The sequence below is a fragment of the Pseudophryne corroboree genome, chromosome 2 (assembly GCF_028390025.1).
Source record: "Pseudophryne corroboree isolate aPseCor3 chromosome 2, aPseCor3.hap2, whole genome shotgun sequence".
In the NCBI taxonomy this organism is placed as follows: Eukaryota; Metazoa; Chordata; class Amphibia; order Anura; family Myobatrachidae; genus Pseudophryne; species Pseudophryne corroboree.
The window spans coordinates 839,569,939-839,593,954 of NC_086445.1; the positions used below are offsets into that span (position 1 = coordinate 839,569,939).

General features: G+C 40.7%; 1 protein-coding gene across 5 annotated transcripts in view; it reads left to right on the plus strand.

The window, feature by feature from the left end:
• Positions 1-24,016, plus strand: part of CNKSR2 (connector enhancer of kinase suppressor of Ras 2) — an 805,595-nt gene that overhangs the window by 614,651 nt on the left and 166,928 nt on the right. For all 5 annotated transcript variants that reach the window (XM_063955759.1, XM_063955760.1, XM_063955761.1 and 2 more), the window contains 4 exons: positions 7,687-7,760; positions 11,290-11,361; positions 18,482-18,549; positions 20,573-20,673. In XM_063955759.1, the coding sequence (XP_063811829.1) occupies positions 7,687-7,760; positions 11,290-11,361; positions 18,482-18,549; positions 20,573-20,673 (315 nt within the window). The remainder of the gene's footprint in view (positions 1-7,686; positions 7,761-11,289; positions 11,362-18,481; positions 18,550-20,572; positions 20,674-24,016) is intronic.

Here is a 24,016-nt window from a genome sequence, read left to right on the forward strand (position 1 = left end):
GTTGGATCAATGAGAAATCATCTGATCTTATTTATTTTTTTAATGCGTGTGATTGCTCTCAAAACAAGGGTGCAATCGTTTTTGGAATGATGCTCTAAATCAGATATAAGTGTGGCATACTGGAATGTTCACAGATATTGGAAAGTTCCAAAAGCCATTTAATTCTTATCAGTGAGTGGGGGAGTTTTATGGCCCCAAAACCAGTACTGGCAGACCCTGCCACATGTAGGGGGTTAGGACAGGAAGTGCAGGGGGATTTTAGCAAAAGGAACAAAGCACAGGACAGTTCAGTGTGAGCTGAGGACTGAGATGGAGGGCACAGGCTAGTGACCAGGAGAAACGCAGTGTGGGGACTGTGGAACAAGCATCTATAACTCCACAGGCCCTGGCATTATGGAACAGCATGTAGGTGCTGCTAGGAAGAGCAAGAGATATCCAGATTTGCAGTGTGAGAGAAGTTACAGCATGAACAATCAGTGGAAGAAATAAAGGGGATCTTCCCCTTCAGGGGTACCCCAGAAGCAGGATGGGAGGTCTGAGTCTGCGGGAGAGGACGAGCTGGGTGAGTGATAGGAAATCACGTTTGGCGGAAGGCCCCCAGTAACGTGTCCATGAGAGATCCCGTTTAGATAGAGCCCCTAGCGAATGGGGGAGAGCACACTGAAATGAATCTCAGTTTGCGGAAGCCGCACTACTGATCCCCAGAGACTGCGCTGGTATGTACTGTACTGTAATGCTGTTATTGCCCATGAAGCAAATGAAAGGAGATGTAACCTGATTGAATATTGTGCTGGAGAGAAGAAAAAGAAGTTAAATGTTACTGTCGTGATAACCCTGTCTGAACTGTGAATAAACTGCTTGCTTATGTGATGAGACGGCTTGGTGTGCAATGCTTTTAAAAATACTGATGGACCGGCCGCTGCCCGGCTATCACATAAGCAGAGGTTAAAGTGTGGGAAACGAGGTGGAACTGAGTTCCATCACCTGTAATGGTATGGGGAACTAATTCCACCATCTCCATTGCCCTGCACAGTAATTCCAACAGAAAAGCCCACCCCATCATTTGCGTCAACCGATGATACAGGCGGCACTAGTGTTGCTGATGAGCTGCAGCCACCTACTCCTTCCTCAGGTCATGGTGCCTCCATGGTTCTCCTACATGAGTTCCATCACCTCACCGGGACCACTTTAAGCCCCAGATATAAGTGTTAATAAAAATCTGCTGCACTGCATTTTCTAATACTTCAAAAGGCCTTGCAGTGATTCCTCGTAGTACACGGAGATAAATAACTCCTTCATTTAAAAAGAAATAAATAAGCCCTTCCCATGTTTAGCTAAAATTACACTGCCCACATTATTGCAGCACCACACCATGAATTGGAACAGTCCAACCAAATAGGGACTACTGAGAGATAGATGGAGAGGTGTAGCAATATATTCCAACTCTCCAGTTCAGAGGACATTGCCAGTTATAAAAGGAGCAGACTCAAACCTTGCTGTATGTCAGTGCAGCCTGGAGTATGCTTAGAAGAGTCACAATTTCTACCATGCATTAAGGGACCTTACTCGAAGGAAAATAAAGTTGCTGTGGTCTTTAAAATTGATTTACAGTGCTTCATGCTTGTTGGTTTTGTTTTTTTTTATAATTTTCTTACTTTTACTCTTGCTCCCTGAAAGATGTTGAAAAAGAGAGTAGGCCTAGGTAAAAAAATGTGTGTGTGTGTTGTATGGTGCCATGAATCATGTCAAGCCATTGTGCTTCAGAGTGGCAGCACCGCAATGACACAATTCACAGTGAATCTGTCATCGATCAGTTGATCGCCCACTTCTCTGGTGAAGTGGGCAGATTTGGGAGGCTAACCTACTCTCTCCAAAGAGCCTACTGGCCATTCTGGGGGAGTAGGCAAATAGTTTTATTTAAAATAATTTAGAGCAACTGTTTTAATGTAACTTCCTCTATTTTTTAATGCTAAAGAGGATCTGTCACCAGATTCTAATTTGCTTCCTTTTATTATTTTGTTTTGAATTGGGGGGGGGGGGGGGGCAAATGATAGTAGATATAGGTGCAGTTACGGGGCATGGTAAATTCACATTGGGGTCATTCCACATCAGATCACCCAAAAACATTTAAATATCCACCGCCCATCTCATATTTTTACGTTCTTTTGATTTTTAATTAAGAGAGGATGTCAAAACAACTATTTCTGACAAATATCTTGACTGTCTGACAATTTGTTTATTAAATATTGATTTATTTAATGTATTCAATTATTTGCTAATCGCGGTTTCTTCATCCAGTCTATTTGAAGTATCACAGGTGTTTATTAAGGATTCACCATGAGATTTGGTCCCCTAGGTAACTCATCCTCCTAAATCCAAAAATCCAAACCATATTACTTTATCTCCTTTATGTTTTGAGTTACGGTAAAAACGCACGTTTTTCCGAAAGATTTAAAAACGCTAGGTTCAATCAACAATAGATATCCCAATTTTTTTTTATGTGCTTAACAAAGGAATACATTATTATCACACAAAAAATAAGCATGGTACTCTGTTTCATAGTGGAGAAAAAAAATCATGAAGTAGACATTCAATTACTGTTGTACCGCATACATAATTAACACAAGAAATCATGAAATTTACAAACTTAAACTTAACTTGAGTCCCTAACTTATTTAATGTCACAGAATACATGGTAAAACAATCAAGAAAACTTAACGAAACCCATAGCATACTGGCAGAACCTGAAAAATATAGAGGAAAAGCCCTTCCTGTACAAATCGTTCATCAGGTATAGCAGATTTACGAAGATTATGAACATTCTCGGATGTGCCCTGGAAAGAAAGTCTGTTTCTCACAAACAGAAAAGGCTACTCCTAGTAAACTTGAAAGAGCTTTATCTTGCCCTTCAAACACCGTTTTCCAGACATCCAAGTTGGATTGTCTAAGGTTTGTTCCTTACGTGTTCCTGGTGTGTTAGTTAGCGTTGCTGTAAGAGGTATACATTCTGGGTGTGTTTGCGAAACTCAACAAAACGTAAAAAATTATTGGTTGCTGCTCTACCACTAAAGATGGACTACAAAGACCTAACTGAATCCTTGTTTGTTCTTCAGTCTCAAAAACTTGTATGCTTCATTGATGTGATAAATGCCCAGGTCTGGAAGCACTTCAGAAAATAGTTGAAAAACTTTTTCATGACAGTGACATGGATGATGAGTGACAATTGTTTATGAACAGTGGGGCCACACTGACCAAAGTAAATTGGTTACAATCACTAGTACTGTGGAACAATTCCGTGCAGAAAGTTATTAATTTGTGTGTCAGGATGCAATTCAAGGATTCCACTCGGACACTTCACAAGCAACACTTCACCCATTTGCTGTATACAGACAAATCCATATGCTCCTATACTGCGATGCGTGCGCACGGCATACGCATTGCGGCATAGTGCGAATGCGCTGTGTTGCGACTGATCACAGCCAGCATTCGCTCCATAGGCTTCCATTGGCGTGCATACGCGTGCACTTGCTGTTCACTACTTTATTGATGGTGCTAGTAAACGTCTAGCCACCCGTACCAGTCTGCAAGCAGTGGAAACTCATCACATCTTGACACCTTTGGACCTGTATAGCTGGGCTGAAAAGATACAAGGCATAAAGTTTTTCTACATGTCACAAAATGAAATACAAGACTGCAAAACCAAGCTGCATAGCCATCTAGAAACAGCAAAGACTGTGTTAGCAACCCTTGCTCATCACCAATTTCAGCCTAATAGTTATGATAAACTAGACATATTCCGATTGTTGTCAGATGACATGAAGACAGCAGGAACCACAGTTTGGGGGGGTATCCAATTACAGGTGAAAATACATTAGGCAGTTTTTCCCAATGTTTAACCCATTTTTTTTTTTTACAGGCTATCCAATTTGATCACCTGTAAATAAAAATTCATTATCTCCCAAAAACACACAGGTTCAGTAAAACCTGTGTGTTCTTAGTAGAAACAGACCCGTTTCCATGGATTTGGTTTCGCTTGCCTGTGGCAGGTGAAACAAAATCCCTGATAAGCAGGTGCGAGCCGTGGCTTTACGGGGATAATTGGATAGGCCCCGGTGGGACAATTAGCAGCGTTTATTTACCGTGGCTAATTGTGTAACCCCTTTAGTCTTAATATGACCACAGTCACAAAAAATGTAGACAAAAGTGATCTGCAACCTGTAACATACATAGCAGCAGTGTATGATATCATCTGGTACATTGGGTATATCATTCAATGTAATGAGGAGGAACAAGATGTGCTGGTACACTTCATGAAACAAAACCAATCAACAAATGTGTTGTCCTGGCCTTCAGTGTTTTGTTCCTTTTATTCACATCCCCAGTGTAACAGAAGTGCCCACTATCCAAGGAAGGCACTGTCTGCTGACACTTTAAGGAAAATTTCAGACCATTACCACAGGTTCCAAACAAGGGAAAGATAATGTGATTGTTGACTCAACTTAAGTTATGGACTCAAGTTATGTTTAAGTTTTTACATTTAATGGCTTCTTGTGTTAATTATGTATGCGGTACAACAGTAATTGAACATCTACTTCATGATTTTTTTTCTCCACTATGAAACAGAGTACCATAATAATAATAATAATAATAATAATAATAATGTATACCTTTGTTAAGCACCTAAAAAAATTGGGATATTTAATGTTGATTGAACCTAGCGTTTAAAAGTCTTTTCGAAAAATGTGCGTTTTGCCGTTACCCAAAACGTAAGGCAGATAAAGTGATTCGGTTTAGATTTTTAGATTCAGGAGAAAGAGTTATCTTAGGGGTGCAAATTTTGTGGTGATTCCTTAATACACAACCGTCCTACTTCAAATAAACTGGATAGAGAAGCCGCGATTAGTAAATAATTTAACAAATTGAAAAATCAGTATTTAATAAACAAATTGTCAGACAGTCAAGATATTTGGCAGAAATAGGTTGTTGTTTTTTACATCCTCTCTTAGCTAAAAAAAAAATCATAAAAATCTGAGATGGGTGGTGGACACACCTGGTTGAACTGACATGGAATGCCCCTTTGGGATCACAGATGCACCATGTGTAAAACACAAACAACACTAATGTAGTAGTAATACTTTGATAAAAATAATAAAAAATGAAAAAGTATAACCATGAAATATACAGTCAGGTCCATGAATATTGGGACATCGACACAATTCTCATATTTTGGGTTCTATACACCACCACAATGGATTTGAAATGAAACAAACAAGATGTGCTTTAACTGCAGACTTTCCGTTTTAATTTGAGGGCATTTACATCCAAATCAGGTGAACGGTGTAGAAATTATAATGGTTTCTATATGTGCCTCCCAGTTATTAAGGGACCAAAAGTAATGGGACAAACTAAACAATCCTAACTCAAATTTTCACTTTTTAATACTTTGTTGCAAATCCTTTGCAGTCAATTACAGCTTGAAGTTTGGAACGCATAGACATCACCAGAGTATGGAGAAGGAAAGGAACTGCTCATGATCCAAAACATACCACCTCATCAGTGAAGCATGGTGGTGGTAGTGTCATGGAGTGGGCATGTATGGCTGCCAATGGAACTAGTTCCCTTGTATTTATTGATAATGTGACTGCTGACAAAAGCAGCAGGATGAATTCTGAAGTGTTTTGGGCAATATTATCTGCTCATATTCAGTCAAATGCTTCAGAACTCATTGGACGGCGCTTCACAGTGCAAATGGACAATGACCCGAAGCATACTGCGAAAGCAACCAAAGAGTTTTTTAAGGCAAAGAAGTGGAATGTTATGCAATGGCCAAGTCAATCACCTGACCTGAATCCGATTGAGCATGCATTACACTTGATGAAGACAAAACTGAAGGTAAAATGCCCCAAGAACAAGCAGGAACTGAAGACATTTGCTGTAGAGGCCTGGCAGAACATCACCAGGGATGAAACCCAGCGTCTGGTGATGTGTATGCGTTCCAGACTTCAGGCTGTAATTGACTGCAAAGGATTTGCAACAAAGTATAAAAAAGTGAAAGTTTGATTTAGGATTGTTTAGTTTGTCCCATTACTTTTGGTCCCTTAAAAAGTGGGAGGCACGTATAGAAACCGTTGTAATTCCTACATCGTTCACCTGATTTGGATGTAAATAACCTCAAATTAAAGCAGAAAGTCTGCAGTTAAAGCACATCTTGTTTGTTCATTTCAAATCAATTGTGATGGTGTATAGAGCCCAAAATATGAGAATTGTGTCGATGTCCCAATATTTATGGACCTGACTGTAAATATGTATTAATTGAATTGGATTTAAAATTACTTACTTGATCATTTTTATTTTAGAAGCAATACGTCAGAAAAAAACATGGAATTCCTCACTAAACATACTGTAGCTGTGACAAAGACAAATAAGTGTTTTGCAATAGTATGCGATTAGCCGACATACTGAAAAAAATAATAATAATTGAATCAATATACAGGTTGAGTCTCCCTTATCCAAAATGCTTGGGACCAGAGGTATTTTGGATATGGGATTTTTCCGTATTTTGGAATAATTGCATACCATAATGAGATATCATGGTGATGGGACCTAAATCTAAGCACAGAATGCATTTATGTTTCATATACACCTTATACACACAGCCTGAAGGTAATTTTAGCCAATATTTTTTATAACTTTGTGCATTAAACAAAGTGTGTCTACATTCACACAATTCATTTATGTTTCATATACACCTTATACACACAGCCTGAAGAACATTTAATACAATATTTTTAATAACTTTGTACATTAAACAAAGTTTGTGTACATTGAGCCATCAAAAAACAAAGGTTTCACTATCTCACTCTCACACAAAAAAGTCAGTATTTCGGAATATTCCGTATTTCGGAATATTTGGATATGGGATACTCAACCTGTACTAGTACAATATAAATCTCTAACGTTTCAGCTGTGGAGATTAAGCTGCAGCAGCCAGATGATTAAAGTACAAAGATGTATAGAGATGAAGTTTACATAGTCAGTGCCATTTTTCTGCTGGAGCCTGCAGTAAGAGGGCCTTACCTTTACTCACATGGTTTCTATGGTCCCTCTTATCTATCAGGAAAGTGCTTCCAGTACTGCTTTATCAGTGTGTACCCTAGCTCAAATGTCTTCACGTCCCTCCCCCAAAAACGCCATTAGAGGGGTAAAGGGTCCAGCCATTCAGGGGGGGTTACAAACCCCAGAGATACTGTCGCAGACTGCTTCTGAATCACAGGCAGAGAGTTTAGAAGCAGTTTTGTATTGCACTCATTGGTGCTGAAGGCCCACCTTTCTTATCAAACCCTTGTAAATATATGTGCATTTTTCACCATTGAGTTGTCTGTGGGGGACCTTACAGAATATTTCTATGGGACCCATACATTTTATGCCCTTGGAACAGTACTAAATGTTTTCTTTTTATTATACAAAACAATCATGTATTAAGTTTCTGAAATCCCACTCCAAAACGGAGGAGGTTATGCAAGTTCAGAGTGATGGTACTAGCTTGGATAAAGGTGGCATTCATACTTTTCACCATGATTATGTGACATCACCAGGTGAATGTGTCAGACCTAATATTGCTTACTTGTAAATTGTATACATTCATTATATTTTAAATGAGCAGCATGCACTTTTATATAATTTCAGGAAGAAAAAGCAGAGGGATTTATCAGCCTACCTGAATTTAAAATTGATCGAGCCAGTGAGTGCCGAAAGAAATTGTAAGTAAGCATGACTGGTATGGTGTGCCTGATTAATTGGTAAATACAGTAGATAAGGAAATACGTATGTGTGTGTCATTTGTTATATGTGTACAATACGTGCAGTGGGGAACATGTCCACTGGCAGGTACATGGGGGGGTCATTCCGAGTTGATCGCTAGCTGCATTTGTTCGCAGCGTAGCGATCAGGCTAAAAAATGCCAGTTCTGCGCATGCGGCGCAATGTGCACGTGCGACGTACGGGCACAACGAATTATGTCGTTTTGCACAGGATATAGCGATGCATTTCAGTCGCACTGGTTGCCGCAGAGTGATTGACATGAAGTGGGCGTTTCTGGGTGGCAACTGACCGTTTTCAGGGAGTGATTGGGAAAATGCAGGCGTGCCAGAAAAAATGCGGGCGTGGCTGGGTGAACGCTGGGCGGATGTGTGACGTCAAATCCGGAACTGAATAGGCTGAAGTTATTGCAAGTGCTGAGTAGGTTTTGAGCTACTCTGAAACTACACAATTTTTTTTTGCATGCGCTCTTCTATACATTCGTTCGCACTTCTGCTAAGCTAAAATACACTCCCAGTGGGCGGCGCCGGCAGCATATCGTTTGCACGGCTGCTAAAAACTGCTAGCGAGCGATCAACTCGGAATGACCCCCATAGTGCGGGATATTGAAATGCATGGCAGATATTGGAAAAGTGTCGTAGTCTCTTATGAAAACGTAGAACTTAAAGGGGTCATTCCGAGTTGATCGCTAGCTGCATTTGTCCGCAGCGCAGCGATCAGGCTAAAAAGTGGCTGTTCTGCGCATGCGTATGTGGCGCAATGCACACGCGCGATGTACGGACACAACGAACGATGTAGTTTTGCACAGGGTCTAGCGATGCATTTCAGATGCACTGCTTGCCGCAGAGTGATTGACATGAAGTGGGTGTTTCTGGGTGGCAACTGACCATTTTCAGGGAGTGTTAGGAAAAACGCAGGTGTGCCAGGGAAAACACAGGCGTGGCAGGGTGAACGCTGGGCGGGTGTGTGGCGTCAAATCCGGAACTGAATAGGCTGAAGTTTATTGCAAGTGCTGAGTAGGTTTTGAGCTACTCTGAAACTACACAAAAATTTTTTGCATGCGCTCTGCGATATAACCGTTCGCACTTCTGCTAAACTCTAATACACTCCCAGCAGGCGGCGGCATAGCATTTGCACAGCTGCTAAAAACTGCTACCGAACGATCAACTCGGAATGACCCCCTAAGGCAGGTACACACTATTGTGGAATGCCAGCGATGGACAACTATATAGTTGAACGATATAGCGTTCAGTGATATAGTGCGTACACACTGAACGTTATCATTCAATGAACATGCAGCTCAGCCCGACATTGACGGGCTGACCTGCATGTCAGCTCAGTATTGGTGAACACTGAACGATGTGCGGGAGCGCCCATCGTTCATCATTCACCCATTATACCCCCAAACACACTGGATGATATAAGCCTAAAATAAACGATAACTACATTTATGTCGTTATTGTTTCTTTTTTAGGCTGAAATCGCCTAGTGTGTACCCCCCTTTACACTGTGGCTAGAATAAAACCTACTACAGGTATAAACTCTAATGGACAAATAAATATGTAGACTTTATTTTGTGCTGTCAGGCCAATTGCAGGGAAGCAGAGAGAAGTGTGTCCATTGGTGGTAATAGTAACCCAAATTTAGTTACAGCACATTTTCACCATACAGTATATGTTTGTTACAATGGTCTTAGAAGACGTTAATTATAGTTTTGGTATCATTGTGTTTTACTTATTAATGTATGCTTAGTGTTCATAGTGCAATCTAAGTATTTTTACCTCACTATTAATTATGTTCATGGGTTTAAATAAGCCCCATGCCACTTTATATGCTGATGGTTTTTGTTTTGTGGCACTAGATTACTTTGTGCACTATGTAGTTGGCAAAAATATTCAGGAGAGAGCATTTTATTTAAATGGTATGCTCTCTTGTCTAGGGCATCCTGTACAGCAGGAGAACAGAGGTGAGATTTCACTGTACACTCCAGCAGGGGGACAGGAGTCACTGTGTGCGTTCAGCTTAGAGAAGAGCTGTCACCTAGCACTAAAGTAACTCAGCAGAACAACTTGGGAGAATGGTTTATTCTGTGTGCTTTGCTCACTCTAGCGTGCAGAGCAGGGGTCCTATGAGTTCTAGAGGAAGTCTGGGAGTGAGCATAGTCGCTTCTGGTTTGGTCCACACACTTGGGTGGGCAGTTTGGATGTTGCTTGCACTGAGTGGCTGGTTTACTTTATTTATTCTCTGCTAATTAATGCAAGACATTATCATTGAAATTTACATATTCCCCTCTATGCGAAAGTGGGCTGCTCTAGGTGAAGACTGGAATTTAGGGGTAGATGTATTAAAAACGGCGATATGGGGTTGAAATGGTATCAGCCCTTGTTATGTGTGCTGAAACTGCTTCCCCACCCCCATGTATTAATGCAGCATTGTGTGCTCAGTGAAAGGGGCACTATGCGGCCGTGACATTTTCGGCGCTGCTACCTTTTAAATAGTATGCCAATATGCTGGAGCAATGTTTGAACTGTCATTAGCACTGACTGTTGCTATTGATTTTGACAGCTGCATTTATTATTGTACATACACCACAGCCAGGAACAACGTTGTCCCTGGCTGCAGCGGCTGCCGACTCCGGGCTGCATGTGAGATCTTGCGAGAGTAGCAAGATCTCGCACATGCGCACTGGCCTGGGCAGGGGAGAGACACCGCGCATCTTCACTAGCAGTACTGGCATCCAATATATTAATACATCTCGGTGCTGCTGCTTCCCGCTTTGCTGCGGTAAAGAGTCGAAGAAGGAAGCGTTATACCCACACAATACGTGGGGATATAATACATTTACCTCATAGTTTTAAAAGTTTCCAAGTAGGGTGGTAGCAAACATTGCACACAGGTGCTCTAGTGATAAAGACCGATTTCTGCATGCAGGGCTAAGTTGTAAGTCGTCGTTCTATTATGTGTGTGCAATGTCGCTGTATCCTGTGAATGTGAGACATGGGAAGATGTGGGGGACATAGAAGAAATATTATTTAATATGTTATTGTATTTTACTAAATAGTGTTAAATGGTGTCTTAAGATTAGTGGTAAAATGTGTTGAAAGTTATCAGATTCCCCTAGCGTTTTGTGTGCTACACAGCCCCCAGCCTCAGTACAGTTTACCCTACCGCCTCTTCCAATTTTCTATTGTGAAATAAACATTGTGTACACAAGAAATGCTAACAGCAGTGTTTTCAAGGTACGGGACTCAATCTGGAGTTGCCAGAGGGCTGACATAAGATGCACGAGGGCATTGCTGTGAGAGGAAAACGGTAGAATGCTAAACATTCCCTACAACATGGCCAAACTTGGCATTCTTTGCCTCATAAATCCTGGGCACACAAATATGTTATTCAAATATTTTCTTATGCATTTTTTTTTTATATAGGTAACCAAGCATTTGTTTGTGACTGGAATATTTTTTTTTGTAGTGCATTTAAAGCGTGCCATCCCAAGATCAAAAGTTTCTACTTTGCTGCTGACAATTTAGATGACATGAACAGGTAAAGGAAACATGTCATGTACAATGTACATATCATCTCAATAGATTTCACAGTTGGTCTTCACTAATAAATACATTTGTAGATTTATGTACACATCGCCGTATAGCTTTTGATTATTAGTATGTTGTGAAATGTATACAGTATTTTGATAACATAAAATATTCCCACCTGCACTATCCAGTGTCAGACTATTACTCGTACCTGTGCTGCTTTCTCTTACATCCTAGCGCCACTGTCTCCTGAGTATCTGTAGGAGCAAGTGCAGAACGACTAGGGGTTCTAAGGAGTCTGGAAGTGAAGGGGGTCCTTCTCTGTCTGAAGCCACTGCTCCCATTGAGACCCGCATGCCACACAAACCACATGCTACTTGTATGATGTGTGTGACTGGGGTGTGGACTATTAGATCTACACTAAAAAGGTCTACATTCAATAGGTCTAACACTAATGGTAGACATGCATTAGGTCAACAGGGTCAAAAGGCTGACATAGAATATGTAGACAGTAGAAAAGGTCAACAAGGTAAAAAAAAGTTGACAGGGACATGGCAAGCAAGCTTTGGACAAGGTTACTATTCCGAATCGTAGTCCACGTAGATGATAAAGTATAAAAAAGTTGAAAAAAATGACATTTATTTTCAAAAAACTTGTGTCTACCTTGTTGACCTTTTCACCTTGTTGACCTTTTGAACTGCCTGCCTTATACATGTTGACATTTTCACCCTGTCGACCTTTTAACCCTGTCCACCTAATGCATTTCTACCATTAGTGGTAGACATATTGATTGTAGAACTTTTAGTCTAGCTCTACAGTCCGGATACCATGTGACTGAATGTACACAGAGCAGAAAGGAACCTGTACCGGAAAAATGCTGCGGCAGCTACATTGTAGCATTTCATGTACAGATTCACACAGATATGCTAGTTTTGCATATCAAATTAATCAGTACAGTCTCCTGGTTCATCCTAGCCGCATCGCTTCATGACAAAGACGCATTTTCAGTAAACAAGACGCATGACGCTAGCAAATAGAAAATCAGCAAAGCGAAAGCAGAGTTTATTTGCAGGCTGGCTTCCTCTAACCATTTCAGTGCTGCTGTGTCGTCTAGAGGAATCCTGCAAAGGCCGAGACTACTCCCCACTATTGAACCAGGATTCCAGGAAAATCCTTATTTTTTTCCTCTTATATTTAAAATGATGGATACTATATATCGAACATTGTATTTTTTTTTTAATATTATTACTGCTACATTCCCTGGTCTTTATTATTTCTCTCATGGGATAAATAAAAGGAAGATATATTTTTCTACTTTATTGTTAATTCAGTGTATAGTATAGCAAAAGGAAAATAAATTAACGGAATGCTGTAATTTCCATCAACTTGTATTCAACATTGCAGCTACTAGAATTATCAGTGGCATTGAAATGAACTTTGAATGAACCTGCTTTGTTTTTTGGTACACAGCGGCTGTACATAGTTTATCACCTGGATGTGACCTGTAATAAGATCCTATTGACTGCTTAATACAACTGCCAAAAGTTGTCATATGATAAAAGTCAAGCCAGCCAAAATATCTGAACAGTTATATCTCTGTTCCTTTAAATAGGCTGAGTATGACTTGCAAATTCATGGCAGATTGCTCATTAGTGTCACAGAGCCTGTGGAACAAACTGCTCTGCACCGAGGTCATCGATTTATAGGGGCTAATAAACCCGTTTCATATCTGTGCCAACACTACTGACTTTGAGAAAGCTATATCTAATATTGTAAGTTATAGATACTAAAACTAGACAGATTTTTTTCTTGTAGTGCAAGACCTCCCTTTCAGTATACATCCCCTGTTACTTTTTTATTTTTTTATTTTTTACTATTAATTGACATACTGTAAATAGAAATAGAATTTAACGGCAGATAAGAACCACTCGGCCCATCTAGTCTGCTCATGTACACTTACATGCAAGGGTTAATTTTTTATTGGGAGCCAATTAAGCTACCAGTATATTTTTGGATTGTGGGTGGAAATTTGGAGTACCCAGAGGAAACCAACACAAGCACAGGGAGAATATACAAACTCCACACTGTTAGGGCCATGGTGGGAATCAAACCCATGAACTCAGTGCTGTGAGGCAGTAATGCTAGCCAGTACACCATCCGTACTACCCTAAATACATACCTGGTATTAAACTTAAACTGCTGAGTGGTTTCATAAAGTCATAACACAGGATGGTGTATTGCATTTCTCTCTAAAGATGTGACAACTGATTCCTATATGAATTTTAGACTTAAATACCCTCCCACGATCCAGAGGGACATTATGTAGGCAAAGTAAACAGGCAGCACTCCTCGTTTTTTTTTCAATAAAGCACAGCCGTTACAACAGCATATGTGGTCAGCGTTTCAGATGCATTTATTAAGCACCTTTCATCAAGATACGAAATATGCTTAGTAAATGCATCTATATTATAGTTTTATATATATATATATATATATATAATATTAGGATGTGCGCCGGCCCAAATCATGGGTTTTGGATCTGTATCGCCTTCGTGTTTTGGATCTGTATTTGGTTTTGTCAAATACACCCTTGCAGGTATTGTTTTTGGCATTTTGTTTTACAAAAATCATCAAAACAGCTAAAATCACAGAATACAGAATTTTGTTTTTGTTCCTACAGTATTATTAACCTCAATAACATTAATTTCCAGTTAATTTTGACCACCTCTCGGCTCACGATACTGTTTTCATCCAGTTTAGGCCAAAAGGTTGCACCAAGGTATCTGGATGACTAAGCTAAGCGACAGCAGTGGCCGACACAAACATGTGGCACTTAAACTTCAAACGTGGCACATCAAGTAAACAGAATGGCACTGCAGTGGCAGATAGGGAAGCAGTTTAATAAACTATGAAAATGTTTGTCGTCTACAAAAGAAGAAATTCGCTCCAAACAGTGCATAATGAACCCTTATGTTGTATATATTAAACAGGACATGCACAGTTTAACAAACCAATCACTTCAGCAACAGGGACTGCTACTTGTTGCTGAAATGGTTGGTTTGTTTGGGCCGCTACAAAATAAACTGCCAGTGGTCTCAAACTGGCTCTACAAAAAGTCATGATGTTTTCATCATCTTCCGATTCCTCACCCCCATCACTTCTTCACAAAGTCTTAATTTATCCCTGCTGGAATCCACCATTGCAGACGCCTTTGTATTTTTCAGACGTATTAGCAAGTAAATTGTCTTCCTCATGGAATTTGTAATTCATTTTGATGAACATCATCTTTTCCATATTTTGGGGAAGAAACCTCCTACGCCGATCGTTGACAATGTTCCCGGCTGCGCTGAAAACTCTGAGTACATACTGGAGTGTTGGCAGTTTGAGTAAAGCAAAGCCAGTTTGTGCAAGGGCCTCCAAATTGCCTTTTTTCCTGCCAGTAGTGAGACAGACTGTCTGACATGCCTATTTGGAAGCTATCACTAACATAATCATCAGCCATTCTTTGATTGGTGACCGTGTGATATGCAGCCATGGTAGTCATGTCAGTAATCATAGGCAGTTCCTTCTGTTCAGACCAGATGTCAAAATTTTTTGCTGACTGATCTTCATCACCACCAGTGGGTCTCTTAGGAAAATGTCGTTTTTTTCCTGGCAACCGAAGTTACCAGAGAACCCAAAGGAGGAGATGTTGCCATGTCACGTTCCTCTTGAGCTAACAATTTTCTCACCAACAGCTTTTTGCATCTCTTCAGCTTTGTGTCTTTTGGAAAGAAAGATACAATGTACAACTTAAACCTAGGATCAAGTATGCTCACCAAAATATAGTGATCTGATTTCATGAGATTGACCACCCTTGGATCCTGGTGAAGCGAATGAAGGGCTTGATCTACAAGTCCAACATGCTTAGCGAAATCACTTCATTTCAGTTCTTCCTTCAATTTCTCCAGCTGCTTTGCTAAGAGTCTGTTAAGCAAAATTACCTCAAGCTGGCAGTTTCTGAACTAACTTCACATGTGGCAATTTTAAATGATTTGAGAAACTTGGACAACACGGAAAGTATTCTCCACTGTGCTTGAGTAAGGTACAACCTACCTCCTTTCCCTATGTCATAGGTCATTGTGTAGCCTTGGATGGCCTTTTGCTGCTCCTCCATCCGCAGAAGCATATAAAGGATTGAATTCCACCTAGTTACTATGTCTTGCTTCAGTTGATGGCAGGGCAAATTCAACAGTACTTGCAGGTGCTGCAATCTTCAACATGCCCTTGCTGAATGTTGAAAATGTCCCAAAACAGAGAGTATCTCCTGAACACCCCTGTCATTTGTTTAAAGATTTTGCACCACCAAATTAATTGTGTGAGCAAAACAGGGGACATGTTGGAATTCACCCAGCTGTAATGCTTTCACAATATTGGTGGTATTGTCCAAAGTCACAAATCCTGAGGAAAGTCCACGCAGGATAAGCCATTTTGCAATGATTTCCCTGTTTTTCTAAGAGGTTGTCTGCGGTATGCTTTTTGGTGAAACTGGTGATACACAGCGTAGCTTTCCTCTGAACGAGCTGGCATTTGTTAGATGCTGCTGCTGTTGGTGCTGCTGAAGGCAATACACCTACCCAGTGGGCTGTCACAGTCATGTAGTCTTTAGTTTGCCCTGTTCCACTTGTTCACAAATCTCTGTTAAGTGGACAGTGGGTACAAATGGCATTTCAGAGGGCACTTAATACATTTTTTTTTACTTCCTTGTACATACTAGGAATTGCTTTTCTAGTAAAGTGGAATTTAAATGGTATTTGGTAGCGGGGGACACAGGACCTCAATTAACTGTCTAAAACCCACTGCATTAATGGCGGATACTGGACATACATCTAATACCAGCATATCTGTTATGGCGTCCGTAATCCACTGTGCAACTGGGTGACTGCTGTCATACTTGCCCCCCGTTGCTAAGAATTGTTTTAAAGTCAGTTGTTTTATTAAAGTACTACAAGTAGTCTTCCTGGTCCCCTTTCTGATGAAGATCCGATCACATCAGCAGCAGCAGAAAGTGTAGCACTCAAGGATCCTTCTGAGGAAGCCCAGATAGGAGAGGAGTCAGTCATGCTTGTGAAATTGGAAGCAGGACTAATTCCGAACATGATTGAGGATATTGACGATGAAGATGTTGGTGGTGGAGATTGCAGGCACTTTTATCTAACAGAGAGAAGGTAGCTAGGTGAGGCTGGACTGGTTGTTGTTACGTTTCGATGAATGTGCTGCAAGTTATGTAACAGGGAAGAGTTTCCTAAATGGTTAAGGTCCCTACTTACTATGGCTTCAAAAAGGGTACAGACGGCTTCACAGTTGTTGTCCGGATTTGGGTTAAAATAATTCCACACATAAGAGGTGGATTTTTTGTCTTTATCCCCCTGCATGACAATGGACTTTTTCATATCATGGGCAACAACTGTTTCTACTGGTGCCTGATTTACACAAACATCCTCATCAAAATCCTCATCATCAACATCTGTATTAGCGCCAGCTACACATACACAAATATCATTCATATATATATATATATATATATATATATATTTTTTTTAAACTGGGGCATAGCACCCCTAGATTCACAGAGCACCCCTGATGGACACAGCAGCCCCTTGATGGACAACAACACAGCACCCCTGGGAACAGACCACCTACAGTGTCACAATACGTGTATGATACACTGCAGTGTCACAGAAAAATAATAGTACAGATGGAGCTGCACTCATCTAGTGCGGCTCCATTTCAGACGTGCACTCCCGGCGGGACAAGGCCATCCAGCGCCTAGCCCCGCTACGGGAGTGCACAAAGACGCTCCCATTAAAGTGAATGGGGCGCGTCACAGATGCTGCGATGGGCGTGCCTAGGTGGGCGCAGACGGAGCCATGATTAGTGTGGCTCCATCTGTATAATACACTGCAGTTTAGTACAATTTTTTTTTTATTCTATTTTTTAGCTTTTATTTTGTAAACACTGGGGCAGAGCACCCCTGGACAGACACAGCAGCCCCTTGTCGGAAACAGCAGCCCTTTGATGGACAACACAGCACCCCTTTATGTATAACAAAGCACCTCTGGGGACGGACCACCTACAGCTGGGGCACCACCTACATTGTCGCAATATGTGTCTGACCGGCAGTGTCACAGATAAATAATAGTATAGTACACTGATGTATAGCACATATAAAATATGTATATATATTTTTAATTATATATTTAGTTTTAAACTGGGGCAGAGCACACCTAGATTGACAGAGCACCCCGAAGGACACTGCAACCCCTTTATGGATGGGCACAGTATGGACAGAGCACCCCTGGAGGCCTTTATGGATGGACAGAGTACCACCTTTATTAATGGACAGAGCACCCCTGGTTGGACAGAGCAGCCCCAGACCCTTGATGGACAACACAGCTGCACCCCTGGATTGACAACACAGCACCTCTGGACAGACACAGCACAGACACAGCTGCTCGCTACAAACTCCACAGCCTGGAGTGAAGATGGCGCGATCACCGGGGACCTTTATAGAATCCAAAACCTGCAAGAATCCGACAGTGGGAGGATGATGCTTTGCCTCATTTTGGGACCTGAGTCAGGTGGGAAAACCCGAGCTGGACTCTGAGCCCGGATCAGGAAGTTCGGGTGGGTTTGCTTCTCTGTAACCGGACCTGCTCATCTCATAGATAGAGATATATATATATATATATATATATATACACACACACATATATATATATTATATATACATACATACACATATTTAATATTTTAATACCCAGAAAGCCAAGCACATTTGAACAAGTCACAGGAAAACAATGTTTTGTCTGAATACGAACAATACATTCTTTGCAGATGTCCTTTTTTTATGATATAAGTAAAAAAAAAAAAAGAAGACTTTACTGATGATACGATTAGCAAATAGTCAAATTGTACTTCAGTTTACACAGCACACAATGCACAGAATAAAAAATAACATTTGGCCAAACACTGCCATAGAAAGTATGGGAGTGTGATGACTTAAAATGCAAAACATCTTTATAACAGCACAGTCTATATTTTCCAACCATGCACAGTTACATTTATATAATTACTTTCCATTTTTGCAGGTGGATTAGTAGAGTTAACCTGGCAGCTTCTGGGTATGCAGAGAGAGAGCGGATTAAACAAGATCAAGGTAGCCAAAGAATACTTTTAGTGACAAATTAATATTTAAATGAAAACCTTAGATGAAATGCACTTTTAATTACTCAAAACAATGAGAGTTTTTTCTCTGTGTGCTGAAGAGCTGATTACCATACAGTATGTTATACAGTTATAAGTCGGTCTAAAAACAAAACAGGTGTGTTGGAAAAACCTGTTACTGGCCTACTGATTACTGTTTTTGCTACAATTTTGTCATTCCCATTGCGAAAGTCTAAAAACTGGCTCAGTCAGTTTATATGTAAAAATATGTATGGCTTGTTAGGTAAAGCTGCTTTTTATGGTAGAGTTGCTGAGGGTGTTACAATAGATACCTACTGTATTGGACAGGACTATTCCAGGAGCCAACCTTCATGCACAAAATCTATAAATTTTTGTAGCTGGTAACTGCCTCAGGTTCTTTTGTGGAGGTGTCTTTAGCCTCACTGGAACTCTATTAGAGACTAGAAGGCAAGGTACTTGTGATCTGTATGGTCTGGGAATAATAGCTCATACTAGGACTAATAAGCAGTGAACCAGATTTATTGTAACCTGCAGTTCATAGAACAACCACAATTGATATACTAAATAACCATAGAGCAATAAAAGTAAGGGCATATACATTCTGCACCCCCTGTCACTAATCTAAGGCAAGTAGTAGGCCACAGGGTCTCTCTTTATTTTGTGGGCTTAACCTGACTACCGGGATTTGTTTGCATTAGTATTTTATGTAAACTGGCCAAAATGATAGTCTGTTGTGAAACGCAACACTGGTGTCAGGGTTGTTCAAAAACACCACCAGACACTGCTTCTCCAGATCTGAGAATTTATAACCCGCTCCACTTCACAAGACCTCCAATGATTTCTCCTCGTGTCTGTGGGAACCTGGGGCCCTATTGAACTGTATACTGGGACAGGCAGGGCTCTGAGCTGGTAATCACTAGGTGCTTTCCCTGTTGAGAAGGCTATGGCAAGTCTGGGGCTGTTGGTTCTGATGTAGTGGGGCTCTTTGGATTTACACACATTTATCTAGAGTAATGTGAAGTGGAATAAAAGGTTTACCATTTGCAGTTTGCTAATAATTATTGTGTTGATGATGATGTGGCCAATCATATTTATTATTTCTTTGTATCACCAATTACTTTAATGCATGTTTTTTTATGTGGGGGCAGATAATTTGTTTTTATTTTATTCGTACTATCCATGTGACATTAAGGGGTCTATTTGTCAAAGAATATTTGTGGGCTATCCCCTGAAAACACATATTTTTGGAGGGTACCCGCCAATATTAAGTATCCCCTAAATGTATGTACAGAAGAGATATCTACTGTAGTCCCCACATTTTCAATTGCAAAAGCAACCCCCATAGGATTCTATGGGACTGGTTACATACCAAATTTACCAAGCTATGTGAAGCATTCCAGAGTTAAGACCCGATAGTGAATGCCATCTCCAGATGTCATTAGTCATTGTAGCCTATGGGCTACAATTCGCAGCAGTTGCCTGGAGAGAGAAATGGCAATGGCTGCTTGCCCATACGTGGTCTGATGACCGTGAATGCGCAGTAATGTGGCTTGACACCTAAGCAGAATCTAAGGTCATCACATAAGCGATCACTGTACTTTTAGACATCCCAATCTTAAACCCGATAACTAATAAATAGGTCTCTAAGGGGTCTATTCATGAAGCAGTGAAAAGGGTGGAGAAGTGAGCCAGTGAAGAAGTTGCCCATGGCAACCAATCAGCATCGAAGTAACATTTATAATTTGCAACTATACAATTGTATTGAGCAGCTGATTGGTTGCCATGGGCAACTTCTTCACAGGCTCACTTCTCCACTATTTTCACTGCTTCGTGAATAGACCCAAGTGTAAAAAGTTTTCACTTAATTCACGTAATTGTTTATCAAATATGAGAAAATGTATTATTTTGTTTATATAATTCTGTTAGATTATGCAGATTTACTTATTTTTAGTCATGTTGGACAATTTATGTTATATGTGACCTGTGTCTTGTAGACTATTGGAGTGAAAGTGATCAAGAAGATGCTGAAACACCGTCCACTCCAAAGCAAGACAGCCCACCGCCACCGTATGACACATACCCAAGGCCAGCCATGGTAAGCATCAATTCTATACATTCATATAATATTTTTAATTCAAATTACCAGCAAGTTGCAACACTGTATTTTCTCTAAAATGATAATGTGAAATTGCACAAATAAAACACACAATGTAAACTGCACTGGTCGCCAAAGATTTATTAGGTGTTTTGAAAATGGATCCCTATACAGGCATTTTGTATCTTTGCTGTAACAGTGGTGACTTATACTAGTTAATCTTTTAGAAATATCTCATATACGGGTGTAGTATGATTCACCGGCACTTGGGATCCCGGCGCCGGAATGCTGGCAGCAGAGCGAGCGCAGAAGAGCCCCTTGCGGGCTCGCTGTGCTCGCCACGCTGCTGGCACGGTGGCGAGACGCTATTTAATCTCCCTCCAGGGGGGTGTCGTGGACACCCCAAGAGAGAGAATAATTGTCAGTATACCGGTGACTGTATGCTGAGCGCCGGGATCTCAACAGCCGGTAATATCAAGTGCCACCCCTCATATACATCATAACATCAGTTGGGAATGAAAATTCCCTCTGTAATCCTTTACTATAATTACTGTATGTAGTAGTAAGAAGCCCCAGATGTGCATATAGGTTCATTCTCCATTTGGCATTAGACATGTCCCAACAATTCTGTTTCTATCTTTGTTCTCATTTTTATTGTGAATTTAAAACTTTTCAACATACAGTATAAACTACTGTACTGTAGATTGCAAATAATTGAGTGTAGGAGCTCTGTTACAAGGAACTTAGATTTAGGTTATACTTTTCTTTATGAAGGAATCAGCAATATATATATGCTAGCGTTTTGTTTGCGTGGATATCTGTTATTGCTCAGCGAATCAAATTTAACAAAAACAGTAGTGTCACCTAATATTGTGATGTATATTTTATATTGTACACATTGATAAAAAAAATTCTTTGTAAACAATATTTGCAGTTTTTCCTTCAGAGATGAATAAAAATGATGCTTGGGGCTACTAACTCATGAGCAAGCCATGTAAAGCTGCCTATGAGAGAAGCAACTGGTCCCGAGATCTACACATGCAGCCCTGAGCATTTTTCAGGGTGTGCAACATATATATGTATATACTGTATTGTGTGTGTGTGTGTGTGTGTGTGTGTGTGTGTGTGTGTGTGTGTATGTCTATACAGGGGTTAAAGTGGGGTGGAATGGAGTTCCACCACCTGCAATGGTACCTTCTCCATGGTCTTTAATGGTAATTCTAAAAGAAAAGACCACCGCGCCACTCAAGTCAATAGTTGATGCAGGCGTTGCTAGTGTCACTGACGAGCTGCAGCCTCCTACCTCTTCCTCAGGCCCATGGTCCTCCTTCACCTGTGGCTTCACCTGGTATTCCCACACGCTGTGTCTATTGGACGCTGTTGGACGGTGTTCATCACCTCCCCAGGTCCCAGCGGCTTCCTTTTCTGACATGGCATATGTGATATCATACCGTCAATGCCACTGAAGTGAAGAAGAGCTATCAAAGAAGCAGGCTTTGTGCATGCTAAAGACAAGATGAGAGGGTGGCTTGGGGGACACAGGTGGTGAGCTGCTGAAGTGACAGAGGCAGAGATGTGTGTAAGGGTCACTACTGTGGGGATTATGTATGTAAGGGGCACTACTACTGTTGGCATTATGTGTACAAGTGGCACTACTGTGGGCATTGTGTATAAAAGGACTACTGTGGGCATTATGTGAAGGGGCACTACTACTGTGGGTATTATGTGTATAAGTGGCACAACTACTGAGAGCAATGTGTGTAAAGGGCACTACTGCTGACATTGTCTATAAGGGTCACTACTGTGTGGCATAATGTGTATAAAGGGAACCACTATGTAGCACAATGTGAATAAGGGGCACTACTGAGTGATGTAACATGAATAAGGGACATTACTATGTGATGTAATATGAATCAGGGGCACTACGTACAGTGTAATGTGAATAAGATTGTGCTACTGTGTGGTATAATTTGAATTGGGGTACTATTATGTGACCACACCCCTCCCTTCTGAGACCACTGTCTCTTTATAAAGTATGGGAGGTAGGGTACAAATGTATAGTTTGCAGGGGAATGCCGAAAACCCTACCCCAGCCCTGGCTATGCCTAATGGAAGGGAGAGGGGAAGAGGTGGCGGAGGAAGTGAGTTCCACCACCTTTCCAGGACCACTTGAATCCGTGTGTGTGTGTGTGTGTATATGTGTGTGTGTGTGTGTGTGTGTGTGTATGTGTGTGTGTGTGTGTGTGTGTGTGTGTGTGTGTATACACACACATACACAAGATTGACTTGCCTGCACAGTCTATCTAGCATTGCGATACCAACCCCGCGGGACTGTGTATCGGTATTGCAAGGTGGCTAACACCTTGCGATTTGCACTAACTTTCCTTGCGATTTTGACTATATCTCACCGTGTGTACACACCTTTAGTTTCTTTCTAGATCACTATGCTATACAATAGATAAATAAAAAGGAAAAGTTTTGCGTGATGCCGGAATGAACAGAAACAAAATTGGAATTTTTTTTTGTCTCCATAACAGTCCCTAGAAATATATTTCTCAAACTCTCAATTGCTAATGTACACGTATGTGCAGACACAACCTTTATAGTTTTATTATACACGGTCGAGTCACATTATTATGACCACGAACAACAATTAGACGGGCTGAACTGTCGTTTCAAACACACCTGGTAGCCCCCAGGTTCATGTTGACGGTAAGCTGCTCCACTGTAGCGTGTCAGTTGGACCTCACGCACCTTCGTAGCCAACGTCCACCTCTCACATCAATGACACGTGGTGCTCCATATACAGTATACCGAATTTGGTTTTATGTCTTTTTTTATTTTTATATTTCGCCCTCCCAAAATAATCCCACACTTTAATTTGCCTTCCCCTACTACAATCTGGCAATGAGTCTGTAACACCGCGCACAAGGCAGTTTTTAACATTTATATTCTTTGAGGTTTTTCTCTTTAATTGATTTGGATCATCTTTTTTTTTTACATACTGAGACTTGTCTGACTCCATCAGTAAAGTTGGTAAACAGAAATGTCCTCTTTAATTTGTGTTCCTTGCAGCTTTATGGAGTGCGTGGGTGCTTGTTAGAACAATTCTAGCTGTGGTCAGCTTTGTTGAGGAGCTGGGCCTTGGGTCTTTAGAGAATTAACAATAGCTGTCATAATACTTACTGCCACAGATGCTTTGCAAAATCACTAATAAAACATTTACTGTGTAAATGCCCTGATCTTGCTCTCTTTCCCATCATGGTATTTATTCACCCACATTTGCAATGTGTTTGTGCAAGATTCTTCAGGTAAACATTTTGTATGAACAGCATTTTTATTT